Consider the following 18,476-nt stretch of genomic DNA (forward strand, 5'->3'; position numbering starts at 1 on the left):
ACACGATTTTCTTTCTAATACTAAAAATTTCCTTGAGGGACCTGGGCCTTCATATTGGTGTTTGGATGTAGCTATACTTCTTTTTTAAAACTGATTTTTCTACATCAAAGTAGTATATCAATAAACAATCCTCTTTTAGTGCTCCTGAACAGTACATGAATCGGAATTTTGGCAAGCATGGCTTCTATTTGACCATGGTCCAGATCCCCTGTATGTTGTGGAACTAGGATTCTCCTTAATCCCAATGTTTCCTTCTAGAAATACTTCCTGCAGGGAAGCGAAGCTCTGCAAGTGCTGCATGACTCAGTGGAGACTGCAGCTTTAATCTGCAAGGGCCTGGCTAAGGTTCAGAGTGCTAAATTATCCAACTCCATCCTTCATTCAGGGCCAAGGAGGAAATTGGAAAGTCTGACCTTGAATTCAAGTGGTTTGTTCAAAGATTTAAGAGTGGAAAATTCTCAAAAAATTACTCAGTGGGTTTCCAGGTGATATACTTATTGTAGGTGAGCTTGCTGGCATTACCTGTACCCTGAAGTCACCCTAATTTGTTATTGAAATTAAAAAGTGGAAGAAAGACTAGTATCAGGGCATCTGATAGAGGTATTATTCCTTAACTAGGCTCATAGGCTTCAAAAGAGTCAGGGCCTCAGTTCAAGAATCCACTGAGGGTTTTTTTTTCTAGCTGAAATAAGCGTGGATTTGAAGGGAGAGTCACACCTAGGAGAAAGGCGTTTCCCGTCTTAGTGATTACAGAGTCAAAAGACACAGAGGCCCAGGGTTGAAAACATCTGCCCTCTTTGCACCATTGAGGCTGAATTACCAGACAGAGCTCATCTACCAATGCAGCCTTGAGAGCCAGAAGCTTGGGTCTCCAGAGGAGAAATGGAAATGAAAATTTCTGCATAGGAGCACCCCCACCCCCACATGCTAAGTACAGAATGCCCAAACGAACCCTTTTCCAGATGATTTCTTCCGATCGTGTAACATTGCACGTGTGATTTGCTGTCTCCTTGAGAGTTAGAAAATGAAAATGTTTCACTTGCATGACAAAATTGAAAAAGAGAAGACTGAACACAGTGTGCATCAGAGACAGTCACCAACTTTTTGGCGAGTGTTGAATTCCACAGGATGAGAAGGAATCACGGACAATTTGGTGACATGTTCTTTTTCCTTCTGCTTGTGTTTGGAGATGAAGTTATTGCTGTTTATTTATTAAGGGCTTGCATGCTTAGTCACTCAGTCGTGTCCAACTCTTGTGACCCCATGGGCTGTAGTCTTCCAGGCTCCTTTGTCCATGGAATTTTTCAAGCAAGAGTATGGAGTGGGTTGCCATTTTCTTGGCCAGGGCATCTTCCTGACCCAGGGATGGAACCCTCGTCTCCTGTGTCTCCTGCATTGGCAGGTAGATTCTTTACCCTGTGAGCCATTGGGAAAGCCTTATTAAGGGCTTACTGAGTGCAGAATATATGCTGAATGCCTAGCATACATGATCTTATTTAATCATGGTCATAACAGGCCCTGACAATGACAGCTGTTTTTGAGCTGGTGATATTATTCCAGCTGTTTTTCAGGTAGGTGATATTATTCCCATTCTACACATGATTAAGCTCAGAGAGGTTAAAAAACTTTTCAAAAGTCATGCAGCTAAAAGCAGCTACTAAATGGTCTGAACTCACTGGTGCACTCATGTAGTCATTCATTTCTCAGGTACTCACTGAGCTTAGTTTTTTTTTTTTCCAAAATTATTCTATTGAAATAAAATTGATATGCAATGTTGTATTAGTTTTTGCTGTACAGCACAGTAATTCAGTTATGTGTATATATATTCTTTTTCAATTCTTTTCCATTACAGTTTATGACAGGATATTGAATATAGTTCCCTGAGCTATACAGTAAGACCTTGTTGTTTATCCACTGAGCATTGTTCTTAATTGCAAGAAATAGAAACCAACCCTGGTAGATTGTAGCAGAAAAGGAATTTATTAAAGGGATCCTGGATTGCTTGCAGAAATGCTGGGAGAGCTGGGGAGCCGGGTGTGGACACGTAACAACAGGAAGAGTGGACACAACGTGGCTGCCACTGCCCCTGCCATGTCCTAGACACTTCACCTTGTGAGGTTCACCCACTGGGGCAGGATGCTGGGTGCTGCTTGCAAGCCCCAGCTCCTCCTCCATCTTAGGGTGGCTACCACTGTCCCCAGAGGTACTGTAGTGTCTGCTTCTTGGCATTACTGCTTCCGGATTCAAAGTCTAGACAGTGCCTCTGATGAATGGAGTGTGAGTATACAGTTTGCTCCAGAGCTGATAGACTGCTAAGAGACACGCTTTCTGCATTTGCATTTACTCTCCTGGGAGATGGGCTCTGTTCCCAAGACTCACAATGAGGAGCTCCCCAAATGTGGTAAAGATGTTCCGATGCTGGGCAGCCAGAGGAACACCTCAAGTTCCTCTTTACATTGAGTGCACGAATGATGCAGCTAGACATGGAGCATGCAAAGGTGAGTCCTAGAACCTGCCTGCAGGCACCTCATTGACTCAGAGTTCCCTCCCTTTCAAAGTGTGCATTTATTTGGCACCACAGTTTGCAGAGCTCTCTCTTCTCACCGTTTCCTTAGATCATTCGGACAGACAGCCGTGCAAGGTAGACAGAACTGATACTCTATTTCATCCTTGAAGAAGCTATGAAGTTAGATGATGAGCCCGAGGTCCCCCTGCTGGTGAGTGGCAGAGTGGAGACTTGGCCTGTCTGAGTCCAGGCCTGGTGTCAGCCGGAAGCAAGACGTGATCACAAATATCATGCTGCATCAATTCCTAGGCCTGTGGTTTTCCCCTGCAATTTTTTTTTTTATGTGAACAAGATCAGCCTTCTTTATTTATTTTTAACTTTTCATCACAGACATTTTCAATCATACACTAAAAGAAAATAACATAATAAATTCCCATTACCCATCATTTCAATAATGATAACCTAAGGCCAATTTTGTTTCATCTATAATCCCCACTCAACCCCACCTCCACCCCTAGAATTTTATTTTATTTTAATTTTATTTTCCAGAACTCCCCTGACTAGAGATTGAACTCATGCCACCTGAAGTAGAATCATGAAGTCTTAACCACTGGGCAAGTCCCACCCCTCAGTGGTTTTTTTTTTTTTTTTTTAAAGCAAATAGGTTTCCCTAAAAAATGGGACTTTAAACTTAGTGATTACACACATCACATGCGTGTTTCTCTTTCATCACCTCACCAAAACACTGGATATGGTATGGCACCACTTTATGCCAGTTTGAAGTAGCACAACAAAAGTATCAACAAAGTCTCATTTTAGATGCCGATTACAAATTATCTCTTTTTAGTACCAAGAATTGTGTAGTTATTAAAAATTAAACAGTTGCAGAGTTGGTAGGCTAGTAAGTCTGTCGTGTTTTTGTCACCACAGCTGCTTAACAGAAATGCCTACCTACCTTCATGATCATTCCACTTGTATGGTTTGGAATGGAATAATTTTGGTGGCTATTTTTCAGATTAACACTTGCCATTTTTTAAATGTAAAACTGTTTTTAATAGCTCAAACAATGCCATGAAGTGCTGACATTTATGTTTAAAACTCTTTTCTGGGGACTTTCCTGGGGATCCAGTAGTTAAGACTTTGCCTTCCAGGGCAGGAGTGTGAATTCAATCCTAAATTGAGGAGCTAAGATTCCAGATGACTTGTGGCCAAAAAACCAAAACATAAAACAGAAACAATACTGTAAACAATTCAATAAAGACTTAAAAAGTGGTCCACATCAAAACAAACAAAAAAATACAACTCACAGCCATATCAATAGTTCTGGAGTAGAAGTTAATATGATAAATTGCTCTGAAGAAGGCCAGGCCCCACAACATCTGGCAATGTTTAGGACACTTCTGAATTCAGATGCATCTTGGAATCAATGATACAGCACAGTTTAAATGGCAACTGTCACCCTGCTTATTTAACTTGTATGCAGAGTACATCATGAGAAACGCTGGGCTGGATGAGGCACAAGCTGGAATCAAGATTGCCGGGAGAAATATCAATAACCTCAGATATGCAGATGACACCACCCTTAAGGCAGAAAGCAAAGAAGAATTAAAGAGCCTCTTGTTGAAAGTGAAAGAGGAGAGTGAAAAAGTTGGCTTAAAGCTCAACATTCAGAAAACTAAGATCATGGCATCCGGTTCCATCACTTCATGGCAAATAGATGGGGAAACAGTGGCTGACTTTATTTTTCTGGACTCCAAAATCACTGCAGATGGTGATTGCAGCCATGAAATTAAAAGACGCTTACTCCTTGGAAGGAAAGTTATAACCAACCTAGACAGCATATTAAAAAGCAGAGACATTACTTTGCCAACAAAGGTCTGTCTAGTCAAGGCTATGGTTTTTCCAGTGGTCATGTATGGATGTGAGAGGTGGACTATAAAGAGGGCTGAGCACAGAAGAATTGATGCTTTTGAACTGGGGTGTTGGAGAAGACTCTTGAGAGTCCCTTGGACTGCAAGGAGATCCAGCCAGTTCATCCTAATGGGAAATCAGTCCTGGGTGTTCATTGGAAGGACTGATGTTAAAGCTGAAACTCCAGTATTTCGGCCAACTGATGCGAAAGGCTGACTCATTTGAAAAGACCTTGATGTTGAGAAAGATTGAAGGCAGGAGGAGAAGGGGACGACAGAGGATGAGATGGTTAAATGGCATCACTGACTCAATGGACATGAGTTTGGGTAAACTCCGGGAGTTAGTGATGGACAGGTAGGCCTGGCATGCTGCGGTTCATGGGGTCGCAAAGAGTCGGACACGACTGAGCGACTGAACTGATGTCAAATAAGGGGGCACTTCACTTGAAGGAATTGTAGATTTGTTGGAATACAGTCACTAAGACAGGGGTAGAAAGTGAGAGGGGACGGGAGGAGAGCTGGGGTGGGGGGTGGTCAGGGAAGGCTCTGATGAGGAGGTCTGCCACCCTTGGTCCCTTAGCTGAAGCTCTAGATTCCAAAAAGCTCTGGAATATGAGTGTTTATTTGTTTTCTTCTTCCAAATTTGGCACCAAAACCTAACCTGAACTAACGCAAATTAATTTTTTAAACATAATCTGTAATGATAACTTCATTCTAGTCACTGTGAAGATCAATCTGTTTAGTTGCAGAAATATTAATGTTTGTTGATAGAGCATTGTCCCAGTCCCTCAAGGGGAGGGACAACAAGAGATGTTACCTACTTTATTATTATTATTTTTTGGCCATTTTTTGAAGCTTGTGGGATTTTAGTTTCCCAACCAGGGAGAGAACCTGGGCCCTCAGCTGTGAAATCACAGAGTCCCATCTACTGGACTGCCAGGGAATTCCCTGCCCTGCCTTTTTATTTTATTTTTTTAGAAAACATGCTTTATAATTTTTCTTTCTGTCCTTTGATATAGGAATTTATTTTGACTTATTTATTTTTGGCTCTGCTGGGTCTTGGTTGCTGTGTGGGGGCTTTCTCTAGTTGTGGTTCTTGGGCTTCTCATTGCGGTGGCTTCTCTCGTTACAGAGCTCAGGCTATAGGTGTGCGGGCTTCAGTAGTTGCAGCTCAAGGGCTCTAGAGTGAGGGCTCGGTAGTTGTGGTGTGTGGGCTTAGTTGCCCTGTCCCACCGTGGAATTGTCCTGGACCAGGAATCCACCCCGTGTTCCCTGTTTTGGCAGCTGGATTCTTAACCACTGGACCATGAGGGAAATCCCTGATGGCTGGATATAATTTAGATATGTGGAGACATGGAGGGGTTTTAAGAAGAGGAAAAAGCATCATCTCACATGGCAACAGAGGATGAGATGGCTGGATGGCATCATTGACTCAATGGACATGAGTTTGAACAAACTCTGGGAGATGGTGAAGGACAGGGCAACCTGGCCTGCTGCAGTCCATGGGGTCGCAGTCAGACTCGACTTAGCCGCTGAACAACAATAGCACATCAGCTTGGGTTCAAGTGTAAGTCAGTATCTAACCATTACATTTGCCTTAGAGGCAGAGAGACCTGCATTTCTTTCTTTCTTTTTTGTAAATATTTATACACTCTGTGTACTTTTCTTTCTTTAGAGGTTATTTATTTATTATTTATTTGGCTGCATCTGGTCTTAATTCAGCATTCAGGGTCTTTTGGCCACGGCATGCGAACTCTTAGTTGTGGCATGTGGGATATAGTTCCCTTACCAGGGATTGAACCTGGGCCTCCTGCATTGGTAGCAGGGAGTCTTAGCCACTGAACCACCAGGCAAGTCCTTAAGTGGCATTTCTGATAACTCCTCTCTCTTAATTTGTGTTTCATATGTAGCTGGAGGGTTGGACTTCCCCTGTTTTGCTTTTCCCTATAGTATTAATCCCCTCCTTTTCCCATAAATCACCTGACTTCCCCGAAAACTCTGTAACACACCCTTTGGCTAAAAAAGAGTGTTAGGCAATCAGTGAAATTCCCCAATCCCTCTTTTCCCGCCTGCAGCCTGAGACAGAGGAGTGTCAGGCTGGTAAAAGGATGCAGTTCTTGTTTCAAAAGCAGAGGGAGCTCCAAGATCAAAGCTGAGTTCCACTTTCCCTAAGCCATGGTCTCCCAGCCCCCTCTTTGTTTGGATCAGGGAATTTCAGACATGCACCCTCGGGTAGAGGATCACAGGGACAGAACCAGAGAACCAGATCCAGGGAGGGCGGCGGAGGTTCCTGCAGAGGGAGCGCCCAGCTCTGAGCCGCTCTTCCTGGGAGCGGGCAGGGTCGCCCGGCCTGCCCACTGGCAAGAGGGACGGGACTGACCCACTTGTTCCCATCAGCTTCTGAAGGTAAAATCCTTAAACTTGAAGAGCAGAGCTTTGATGGAGGGAAAAAGGAAGGCGGAAAACTTTACATAGGGAAGTTTCGGGCAGACATGGAGGGCTGAGAAGAGCAGAATCCAAAGGAGGGAGAATATAGACCACCTATTTCTCTTAGGTTGATCCCATTCACCCCCATGTCACCCACCCCCACCCAAAACAGTGCTCAGGGTTAGAAGCATATTTGGTAACACTTTACTCAGAACTACGAGGAGGTGGCTTATCTTTTTAGTAAAGGTAAAAAAGAAAAGGAAAAAAAGATCTGGAAAATTAAGGTAGGAAATTGAAGAAATAGCTTTTGTTTCCTTTTATGTTCATTCAGCTGCCCCTTTTCTTCTCCCCCCCACACAACTCTGTCTGAGACCACTTCCCCCAAGGTCTCTGCCTTCCCCTAGGGAAACAAATCCATTCCTCCATCAGTGGTCTTTGGGAGCAGTAAGAGAAATACATGCAATAATACACAGGCAAGAGAGTTGGTTTGAAGTGATAAGGGGGCTCCTTGTCAAAAGAGGAGGGAGACCTGTGCTGGTGGATTGGTCATGATGGGGACAAACTCCTGAAACCCCAAGTGGAAACAGGGATACTGTCCTGTGAGAGGAAAAGAGAGGCTGACAGAGCGGGGGCAGGGTGGAGGTTGGGGGTGAAGAAGAAGAACAGAGGAAGCAAAGAACTTGAAAAAAGTCTGGTGATTTTGGAGGAAAACTGGGAGAAGGTCCTGAGAAGCCATGGTAGAAGGATTAAGTTTAGTTTCAGTCTAGAACAAGAGCCAGTGTGAGAGGATGGGTGTCATACATTGTTGCTTAATGATACAGCTCTTTTTAACCTCTGTGTTATTCTTACCAAGATGACACTGACCCCTTATCACCAAAGCAGGTGCCTGTGTTTGTTAGACAAATACTGCCAGGCCTGCCACCCCTGTAGCTCCAAAGTCAGAGGTGCAGAGAGCCAGGACCAAGAGATGAGCTGCTCACCAGGGATGAACAAATTGCCAGAGATGTGGTGAGTGATCCCAGGTCTAGAGAGATGTACATGGAATGCATTCCCTTCATCCTCTCAAGAAAACAGCTCCGATCCTAAGCCTGGGTTTGGCTTTGCCCTAGGCCTTTCTGTTTCATTTCAGCCCAAGATTCTCTTCCACATACTGGTGCCCTTCGCCTCTCCCCTCCCTTCTCCCTGCCCTAGTCCACTTGTACCTGGGTCACCCACCTCTCCAATTGCCTTTATTATTTTTTAAAGGTGCATTGTCCTGTTTTCCCTTGTGGCCTGGGTTTATGCCGAGCCTACTATGTATGGAGAGATTCTATCCCCCAACTACCCTCAGGCGTACCCCAATGAGGTCGAGAAGTCTTGGGACATAGAAGTCCCTGAAGGGTACGGGATCCACCTTTACTTCACCCACCTGGACATAGAGTTGTCTGAGAACTGCTCCTATGACTCACTGCAGGTACACGTGATGGGCACCAAAGGATGGGGCTGGGGAGGTGGGCTGAGAGGGTGAGCACTCAGTGAGCTGGGTCACAGTCCTAAGGTGGGAAGTTGTCTATCTCTCTGCCCTCCATATCAAAGTATCACCCTTTCCCAGGTTCTTTTGACTCTTCTCTTAGATAATGTCGGGAGGCCATGAAGAAGGGAAACTCTGTGGACGGAGGACCAGCAAGAATTCCAACTCTCCAGTGGTGAAAGAGTTCCACATCCCATACAATAAACTCCAGGTGATCTTCCGGTCGGACTTCTCCAACGAGGAGCGTTTCACTGGCTTTGCTGCGTACTATGTCGCCGAGGGTAAGGCTCACCTCTCTGTGTGCCTCATTGATCCAGCCATGAGACTGGAAGCAGGGCAAATATTGAGCAATGCAAGGAGTGAGGATTCCACTTGTAACTCTTATGAAGTATTGACTTGGCTTAGATCACTCCATGAATCGCCTTTGTGAAACTCAAACGTGTAATCAAACGTGTATCTTGGTGGTGATGACGATAATGAAAAAAATAGATAAAAAACATCCCAGTAATTTATTGAGAACAACTATGAGCTGGGTATTGTGTTAAGAACTTTACTTATATTCATTAAATCTTTACCTAAATACATAATTTGAACAGCTTCACAAGTGGCACTAGTGGTAAAGAGCCTGCGTGCCAATGCAGAAGACACAGAGTCATGGGTTCGATCCCTGGTTCGAGAAGACCGCCTGGAGAAGGGAATGGCAACCCCCTCCAGTATTCTTGCCTGGAGAATGCTGTGGACAGAGGAGCCTGGTGGACTACAGTCCATAGGTTGCAAAGAGTTGGACAGAAGTGACTTAGCACTCACTCAAATTATATTTATTTACTTATGGTTGCGCTTGGTTGCCATTGTTGCACACAGGCTTTCTCTCCTTGCTCTCTTGGGTGCTACTATCTAGTCAGAGTGCATGGGCTTCTCTTGGCTGTGGCTTTGGCTTCTCTTGTTGCAGAGTATGGGCTCTAGGCCTCGTGGGCTTCAGCAGTTGTGACATGTGATCTAGTAGTTATAGTGCAGGAGCTTAGTTGCCCTGAGGCACGTGGAATCTTCCTACACTAGTGATTGAACCTGTGTCCCCTGCATTGTCAGGCAAATTCTTAACCACTGGCCCTCTAGGGAAGTCCTACCTCAATTCTGAAAGTAGGTGTTACTATCTCTACTTAAAGATAAGAAAAGTAAAGATTAAGGAAGCTAAATAACTTGCCAAGGCTCACACAAGGAATGTGTGGTATTCAAACCCATTTAACATGCAGCAAACAACCTTCCGCATTCTATGTGCATCTACACCTATCTTCAGGTTATCATGATGTTACAACATCTCATAAAGCCAAAGTCTTGCTTAGATTTGCCAGAAGTGCCAGCATCATGTAAGGTAATACATGTACTAGTTGTTGCTCCCTGCAGAAGACACATCATGTTAAGCTTGCAGAGTGCTGTCCCTGGAGCGGAAATACTGTTTATGAAAAAGGTCAAGGGTCTTTGGTGTTGGCACCTCCCACTATAGATGCACTATCATAGAGCACAACTCTAGAATCATATTTCAGGAGAGTAACATAGAATAACTGGAGGAGGGCATGGCAACCCACTCCAGTATTCTTGCCTGGAGTATCCCATGGACAGAGGAGCCTGGCAGGTTACAGTCCATGGGGTCACAAAGAGTTGGACATGACTGAAGTGACTTAGTACAGTATAGAGTAATAGTATCCTGAAACGTGATTCATTGAATGTCTCTAAGCAACAGACCCTTCCTACTTTTCTTACACTTGCAGTTTTGGGCTTAACTTTATTCTTCCTTCTAGGTCTTTGTTCTTGACCGCTGTCTTTCTCTGCTCTTTGTAGATATAAACGAGTGCACAGCTTTTGCAGATGCTCCTTGCAGCCACTTCTGCAATAACTTCCTTGGTGGTTACTTCTGCTCCTGCCCTCCAGAATACTTCCTCCATGAAGATAAGAAGAACTGTGGAGGTGAGCTTGGCATCAAGAGAGGTGAATGTTCCCTGGGATTTGGGTTGGCTGGAGGCTTCAGTAAGGTGTCTGTCTACCCTTTTTGACTTTGATTAGCCCCGGCCTTGACTTGGCATCAATTTTTAGTTACTCATAAACAGAAGGGGAGCCACAAGAGTGGAGGAAGGTAAGCCTACAGGGTCAAGTTAATTAATTGTTGAAGAGAGATAGGTGTCAACTTGGGCCTCTTCATAACCATGAAAAGCTCCACATAAGCGATGCGATGGGAACCCAATACATATTAGGTATCTCTGCTGTTATGCATTGGTGTGTAATTGTGGCACGTGGGCTTCAGTTCATGAGAAGGATCATAGAAAAGAGCTGGGACTCCTTGGCCTGGCCCTTTATTTGATTCTCCTTTTCTCTTTTTCTTCCTTAGTCAACTGCAGTGGGAATGTATTCAGCACAATGACTGGGGAGGTTGTAAGTCCTAATTACCCCAGTCTATACCCAGAGAGCTCAAGGTGTGACTATCAGATCCAGCTGGAGGAGGGGTACCGAGTGGTGGTGACCATGCGGAGAGAAGACTTTGATGTGGAACCAGCTGACTCCGAGGGCCACTGTCCTGACAGTTTACTTGTGCGTGATGGATGATCAGTTTTCTTCCAACTCACTCAGAGAGTTTTCCTTGAAGACACATTATCTAGCTTTCTGTCCCTTCTTTTTTTCTTTCCCTCCTTCTTATTTTCTTTTACTTTTATCCCTTCTGTGTTACCTTTTTCTTTTAGTTCTTTCTCTCTTCTGATTTCCCCATTTTGATTCTCTTCAGTTTGTGACAGAAGACCAGCATTTTGGTCCTTACTGTGGGAATGGCTTTCCTGGGCCACTAACTATTGAAACCCAGAGCAGCGCTCTGAATATCATCTTCCAAACTGATGGATCAGAACAAAGAAAGGGATGGAAATTTCGTTACCATGCAGATCGTGAGTAACCTAGAAGCTGCCCTTTGGTTTGTGGGAGCAGAGTCCTTACCCAAGGTAAAATCAAAACAGTAGATTGTTGTACCGATGGGTATCCTGAGAACACAGCAGCTCCTCAGCACCATGTAAACCTGTCAGTTGTTGTGAGAAACCCACAACTTCTAGGAATCCTTCAACTGGATTTTCAAATGCAGATGGCCTGGGGGTGTTAGTTAGTAACGTCATTATTCTATTTTATTTCATTTCATTTCATTTCACTGCCAGACTTGTGAGATCTTAGTTCCTTGACCAGGGATCAAACCTGTGCCCTCAGCAGTGAAAGCACTGAGTCCTAAGCACAGGATTGCCAGGGAATTCCCTGCCATATTATTTTAACCACCTCCGTGTTGGAATGCTGGGTTTCAGGACTGAGGATGAGTCAACAACTGTAGAAAATATGTTGTTGTTTAGTTGGTAAGTTGTGTCTGACTCTTTTGTGACCCCATGGACTGCAGCCTGCCAGTCTTCTCTGTCCATGAGATTTCCCAGGCAAGAATACTGGAGTGGGTTGAAATTTCTTTCTCCAGGGGTTCTTCCCGGCCCAGGGATCAAACATGCATCTCCTGCATTGGCAGGTGGATTCTTTACCACTGAACCACCAGGGAAACCCAACAAATGTGAGAATGATTATATATAATAATGATTCTCCAATGATTTGGTAAATTTCTTTTCCTATCCTTTTCAAGCAATCCCTTGTCCTAAAGAAGTCATTGCCAATTCCTTCCGGGAGCCTGAGAGAGCAAAATATGTGTTCAGAGATGTGGTGAAGATAACCTGTGTGGATGGGTTTGAAGTTGTGCAGGTAAAGCATTGTCAGGGGCTCCTCTCTAGTTCCTAGGTCAGGATGAGCATACTGGAATCATCTGATCAGTTACCGAATGTTCTCGTTTGAGTGAGGTCTAGCACCTCCATCAAGAGAAGCCCTCAGGATCTCTTCTTGTCTTCTCAGCCATAAAGATCCTTGGACATTTTCACATTCTCCTTTTGGCTTCAGGCTTCCTGGGGAAGGGGACTAGTATGCTGGGGCAAAGTTGTCTTTTAGCTCCAACTCCTGAATGCTTTGGGTCATTCTGCTAAGATGTCCCCAAGGTTCTTGTAGTAAAGACTTCTCATTGATCCAAGGCCAGAGATCAATTCCATTTTTGGCTTTTGATTCCCTGTATCTCTCTTTATAAACTAATATTGAGGTTTATTATTTTCCAGGGAAGTGTTGGTTCCCCATCTTTCTACTCTACTTGTCAAAGCAATGGAAAGTGGAGTAATTCCAAGTTGCGGTGTCAACGTATGCATCTTTTTAAAACGGGACTACTTTTGTCAAAAAGTGGACAGTGGCCCAATTCTTGGAAATCCCTGCTTATTACCCAAAATAGTTGGAATAATTATACTCATTAGCCTATGAAATTACTCAGTCTTATGAAAACTCACAACCCTGGTGCCTCTCACCTTCTGAGATGGCCCGCAGTCTGTCTGTGGACTGTATATCTTCCTGAATAAATCTTCTTTCCCTTAAGAATAAAGAGGGGAATAATTTTCCCCCTCCCAAAGGAAGTGGGAAGATTAAGGCACAATTTCTGAGATACAAATGCATGGTTTCTCCTTAGGCTTGTGAGATAGTGATTTGGGTTTCGAAGGGAAGTCAGTTGTAGAATCCTAGTCCTGATCTGACCCTAGGCCAGCCAGACTAGCAGGTTTCTTACAAAGAAAGGGTCTATGAGATTAGTAGAGTTAATAGCATTCTATGGGTCCATTTCTACAGAGGCCTCACCAATCACTGGGAATCAGGTTCATTCTTGCCACTTTCAAGGGGCCATCTGAAGTGGCAGGACTCAGTGGGCTGGGGAGATGAGCATGGCCACAGAGAGGCTGATGTGGGGGATTCACCCCAAATGTGCTTATGAATGGGGGGGGGCAGGGAAGGAGTGAGGAACACAGCTGGGAAGATGGATTGGCCCAGGGACTCTTCCTGGGAAGAAGTGTCTATCCTGATCATCTCTCTCCTGCCTTCCTCCTGTAGCCGTGGACTGTGGCACTCCTGAACCCATTCGGCATGGTAGAGTCGAAGATCCAGAAAGTACTCTATTCGGTTCCGTCACTCGCTACTCTTGTGAGGGGCCATATTACACCATGGAACGTGAAGGGAGCGGTAAGATTTCTTTGACTAAAGAAAAGAGAAAGAAAGAGTGAGAGTGTTGGAGGGTGAATAGTGCAATCTTTCTGGGTTGGAGAGAGTTTGGAAAGAATGAGGGAGATGGGCTGGGCTTTGTTCATCCTCTTTGTTTAGTCTAAAGATACAGTTTTCACACAGGATGGGGTTGGGGGCATGGGTTGTGTAGGATCACTTGTAGAGTATCATAGAGATCACCTAGGTCAGCTTCAGGAACTCCCCCTAAAATATCCATTTTCATTTGGTCATCCAGCTTTTGACCAACTATGTAATGTAGAACCCACAGGAGTAATGCTTCCAGCTTCAAGTCTCTATTCTATGATGACTTTTTTTTTCTCACACCATGTGGCATGCAGGATCTTAGTTCCCAATCAGGGTTCAAACCAGTGGCCCCTGCATTGGGAGCACAGAGTCTTAACTGCTGGACCACCAGGGAAGTCCCACAACTGACTTTCTTGATGGAAAGGCCTTGGTGGTGCTGGATGAAGGACTGGATGGCTCATGATATGTCCCAGTTCATTGCTTTCAATTTAATTTCCTCCTTGAAGCACTTTCCCAGCCTCCACCTTAATCCTCTTCCTTCTGCTTTGGAGAATGTTCCTTCTAATCCCTGGGCAAGGGGATTGTTTGGGGCCAAAGGGATTGTTTGGAGGATGTTCTCAAGATTATTTTATGGTAGGTTTGGTCCCATTGCCTCCTAAAATCCCAGAGGCGCTGAGGCTCTGAATGGAAGGCAGAAGATAAGTGAGAAGATGTGATGGTGAGTGTGTTCCTTCTCTCTGTGCTGTTTCAGAGGTGTATCACTGCAGCGGCAATGGGAGCTGGGTGAACGAGGTGCTGGGCACAGAGCTGCCGAAATGCATTGCAGGTAATCAGGGCTCAGACTTGGGTAGAGAGCGTGTCCTCAGGTGCATGTGCATTGGGCTCATCTTCTAAAAGGAGTTGTAATCGTCTTGGGGCGGGAACTGATGGTCTGGGCCTACCAGAGCCTAGCTCAGTGAGGTGGAGACAAATCTGGGCATGGATCTGCCAGGGCCTTAATCAACTGCACTGTCAGGGTGACTGACCCTAAAGAGAAAAGTCAGCCAGTGACAGTTGGTGTCAGAGTCTGGGATGGTTAGATTTGGTAATGTTGGTGCAGGAAGAGGATCTAGGATTGCTAAAAACAGGATGAGAAAATTGAGAGTGAGCAATCAACATTTAGGAACAAGATTGGTTGAATATCCTAGGTATTATATTAAAAGCCTATCTGGCAACAAGATACAGAAGAATGAAAGAAATAAGGGGCTGCACAGAGATTAGATGGCTTCTCCTGGTGGCTTAGATGGTAAAGAATTTACCTGCGATTTGGGTTCAATCCCTAGGTTGGGAAGATCCCCTTGAGTAGGAAAACACAACCCACTTCAGTATTCTTTCTTGAAGTATTCCATGGACTGAGGAGCCTGGTGAGCTAGTCCATGGAGTCAGAAAGAGTCAGACATGACTGAGCAACTAACACTCAGACCATCATTATAGAGATTAGAGTTGAGTGGAAGAAGACTCCCAGACAAAGCCAGGAATGTAATAATGATGCTCATAGTAACAACACTGTAATTGAGAGCTAGGGACTCAGCTAACTAATTGAATTTATTATCTCATTCAATCAAGTCTTTGCAATAACCCTCTGGGTGAGGTGTTATTGGTCCTGCTTTACAGTTGAGTGAATTCATTGCGAGTTCACAGTTCAGGAAGGGATGGGATAGGCTTTGAACCCACATCTGTCTGTTATGCTCAACTCAGAGTCCATTCGGGCTGACTAGGGTAGGATTTAGGTAAGCCAACTTGATCTGAAATACAATTCAGTTTTAGTTGCATTGGGTAATGGCAAAGCAACCTTACCTGAGTCATTGGAGGATGAGATGAAAGATGGGAAAAGAGAACCCTCTTTTTGCCCTACGTCCAGTTACTAGGAGGGACTTGGCTGCAGTTAGGACTTGAGTGAAGAAGGTGGTAAGTGTTGGACATGGGCATCAGAGGCAGATAGAAGGCTTGCCTTCCCACTACATGTGTGAGAACAGAGTCTCCCAGCTCGGGCTCCTAGTTGGGTCCGTGACCCTGGGGTGACATGTGTCTCCTGTAGGACAATGAGTTAAGCTGTCCATAGTGTGAGGCTCATCTAGGTTCAGTACTTTATACACAGGCTCAGTTTAACCAGTCTCCCCCACAAGCCTGCTCTTGGCACTGGCGATGTGGGATATTTGATCCTTAGGTGAGTTCAGGTAAGTCAGGCATTGAGATGGTTGACCAAATACAGTAAGTCCCCTACATATGAATGAGTTCTATTCCAAGAGCATGTTCATAAGTCCAACATCATGAGCTTAGGTACCCAACTAACACAACTGTACTGTACTATAACACCTCATAGTATAATAATGGCTTATAGTACTTTTCACACAAAGGGTTTATAATACTTTCACACAAATAATACATACAAAATACAAAACAACTCAAAAAAAATAAAGAAAACGCTTTCTTAAAAAGATCTTTATTTACTTATTTGACTTTGCTGTGTCTTAGTTGCAGCATGTGGGATCTAGTTCTCCAGTCAGGGATGGAACCCAGGCTCCTGGGTTTGAGTGGGCAGAGTCTTAGCCCATGGGCCACCTGAGAAATCCCCAGAAAGCACTTTTAATCTTACAGTAGGGACCTTGAAAAGTACAGTAGTATCGTTCAACAGCTGGAGCTTCTTAGCAGTACCAGCCATATCACTGCTGTTTTTACACTGGCTTCCAGACATCCTGGGCTTGAAGCAGATTCTATACTACTGTACTTTACACCACTGTAAGTTCACAAGAGCACAGACACTTGTAGAGGATCTGTGCACAGGACAATGTACCCCAGACACCTGAACTTACTTACGTGATTGGATGTGCAAGCGCAAGTTCACGTCTTTGAAAGTTTACAGCTTGAAGGTTGGTGTAGGGGATTTCCTGTATCAGGTTGGCTGTGTTGTGCTGAGAACAACGAAGCCCAGCAGGTGTTTGAGTAGCTGGAGGATTGCTGGGGGCCAGCGACTACCCACCTTGTTCTTTTTCCTTTCTAGTCTGTGGCACCCCCAGCGAACCTTTTATAGCAACACAAAGAATATTTGGAGGCTCCATGGCAAAGATTGAAAATTTCCCCTGGCAAGTCTTCTTCTCGAACCCATGGGCTGGTGGGGCTCTCATTGATGAATACTGGGTGCTGACAGCTGCCCATGTCGTGGAAGGAAATGATATGCCAGTGATGTATGTTGGATCCTCCTCAGTGGTCACCTCACAATTGTCGAATGCTCAGATGCTCACTGCCGAGAGAGTTTTTATCCATCCAGAATGGGAGGTCCTGGATCCTTCGGTAGTACGGAAGAATTTTGACAATGACATTGCGCTGGTGCGGCTGAGAGACCCAGTGAAAATGGGACCCAAGGTCGCCCCTATCTGCCTACCAGGCACCTCCTCAGAATATGACCCCCCAGAGAATGTCCTGGGGCTGATCTCAGGCTGGGGTAGAACAAATGCCAAAAGTCATGTTATTAGGCTCAGAGGGGCAAAGCTACCCGTTGCTCCCTTATCCAAATGCCGGGAGGTGAAGGGGGTCAATCCTGAAATAGATATCCGTTCTTTTGTTTTCACTGAGAACATGATCTGTGCCGGTAATGACAAGGGTGTTGATAGCTGTGAGGGGGACAGTGGGGGGGCCTTTGCCGTACAGGACCCTAAGGAAAACAACCCCAAATTCTATGTTGCTGGTTTGGTGTCCTGGGGCCCCCAGTGTGGGACCTACGGGATCTACACTCGAGTCAAGAACTATGTTGACTGGATAAGGAAGACAATGCAGGAAAATAGTGCCCCCAGTGTAGACTAACCATACAGGTCCTACCAGCCTCTCTAAGGGCTGTGACCCCTCTGGACTTTCTGTTCCTCACAATAATCCCATTATTTCATCATGACTGAGAGAGGACATGGGAGTAAGATTGAGCTGTTGATAGAACTTGGTTGTTGGGATACCTGATTGGAGGTAGGGTTCTGCTCCTGTGGTTGTGTTGGTCGTGGATGACCCACTCCTGTTCTGGTTCTGACTCTGAAATTTGCTGTGGGGCATTCTCTTGACTTTTTTGTTTCCCTTTTACCTGTTTGAAGTTGACTGTATCATTTCTGCTATCTACTTGTAATAAAGCATGTTTATAACCCAGTGCTGGCTGACTTGCCTCATTCCACATCAAGACCTCAGTACCACAGAAAGGGAGTTTAATGCGCTGTTGTGTCCTCGAAACTCAAGGCCCTCACAGCTCATATTTAAATATCCTGAAAACAGGGAATCAGCTTCTCTCTTCTCTTCCAATGGAGAGTAACTGAGCATTGTGGATTAGCATAACGTCAATGCGAGGTGCCATGTTCTGCTTTCGAAACTCATCAAACATACCTGAACCTCAGTCAGAAGTCCACATACAGCAGTTAGAATTGGCTGTTTAAGATCTCAGAGTCTGAAATTTCAAGGTAAAAATTGCTTCAGTATGTCTCCTGAAAGTGAGTTTTCCTTTTATGAGCATTTGTTTAATACAAAATTATGACCTAATGAAAAAGAAAAACAAAAGAAATTCCACATGCTCTCACCTGCTTCCCTGGTGGTTTTGGTTAATTTGTCAGTCAGGCAACAATGTCTTCTCTGGATTGAATGCTGCACTGAGATGTTACAGTTTATTCTGGTGAGGAGGGACCCAAAGTCTCCCTTCTACTCTTTTCCAAGGAAACAGAAAAACAAGTAAGCAAGCAAAGAACTCCTCATTTCCACAAAATGATCAGTGGTGAAGAAGGACTGGACAATAGAGACTAGTATTTTCTTTTAATTGAAGTTCAGTTGACTTACAATGTTGTGAATACACACACACACACACACACACACACACACACTTCCCCAGTGGCTCAGCAATAAGGACTCTGACTGCAATGGTTCCATCCCTGGGTCAGGAAGATCCCCTGGA

The 18,476-nt window shown here is 44.6% G+C and overlaps 1 protein-coding gene across 2 annotated transcripts; it reads left to right on the forward strand.

The window, feature by feature from the left end:
* The first annotated feature begins 6,633 nt into the window (after nt 1-6,633).
* On the forward strand, nt 6,634-17,686 carry C1S (complement C1s). Of its 2 annotated transcripts, none has more exons than XM_043881850.1 (12): nt 6,634-6,822; nt 7,723-7,851; nt 8,089-8,296; nt 8,457-8,634; nt 10,190-10,315; nt 10,734-10,933; nt 11,124-11,277; nt 12,000-12,115; nt 12,517-12,595; nt 13,328-13,456; nt 14,271-14,345; nt 16,560-17,686. In XM_043881850.1, the coding sequence occupies exons 2-12, from the start codon at nt 7,811-7,813 to the stop codon at nt 17,357-17,359; spliced, it is 2,106 nt and encodes a 701-aa protein (XP_043737785.1). In that variant the 5' UTR covers nt 6,634-6,822; nt 7,723-7,810; the 3' UTR covers nt 17,360-17,686. The 2 variants fall into 2 exon arrangements, with proteins under 2 accessions (XP_043737785.1, XP_043737787.1); XM_043881852.1 differs by having other exon boundaries at nt 7,726-7,851.
* Nucleotides 17,687-18,476: the final 790 nt, after the last annotated feature.

This window comes from Cervus elaphus, chromosome 22 (assembly GCF_910594005.1).
Source record: "Cervus elaphus chromosome 22, mCerEla1.1, whole genome shotgun sequence".
NCBI classification, from domain to species: domain Eukaryota; kingdom Metazoa; phylum Chordata; class Mammalia; order Artiodactyla; family Cervidae; genus Cervus; species Cervus elaphus.

Coding starts and splice junctions, on each gene's coding strand:
- C1S (XM_043881850.1), top strand. CDS start 7,811: ATGAGCTGCTCACCAGGGATGAACAAATTGCCAGAGATGTG. Junction 8,297..8,456: donor GCTCCTATGACTCACTGCAG/GTACACGTGATG, acceptor CTCTTCTCTTAG/ATAATGTCGGGAGGCCATGA. Junction 13,457..14,270: donor CATGGAACGTGAAGGGAGCG/GTAAGATTTCTT, acceptor GTGCTGTTTCAG/AGGTGTATCACTGCAGCGGC.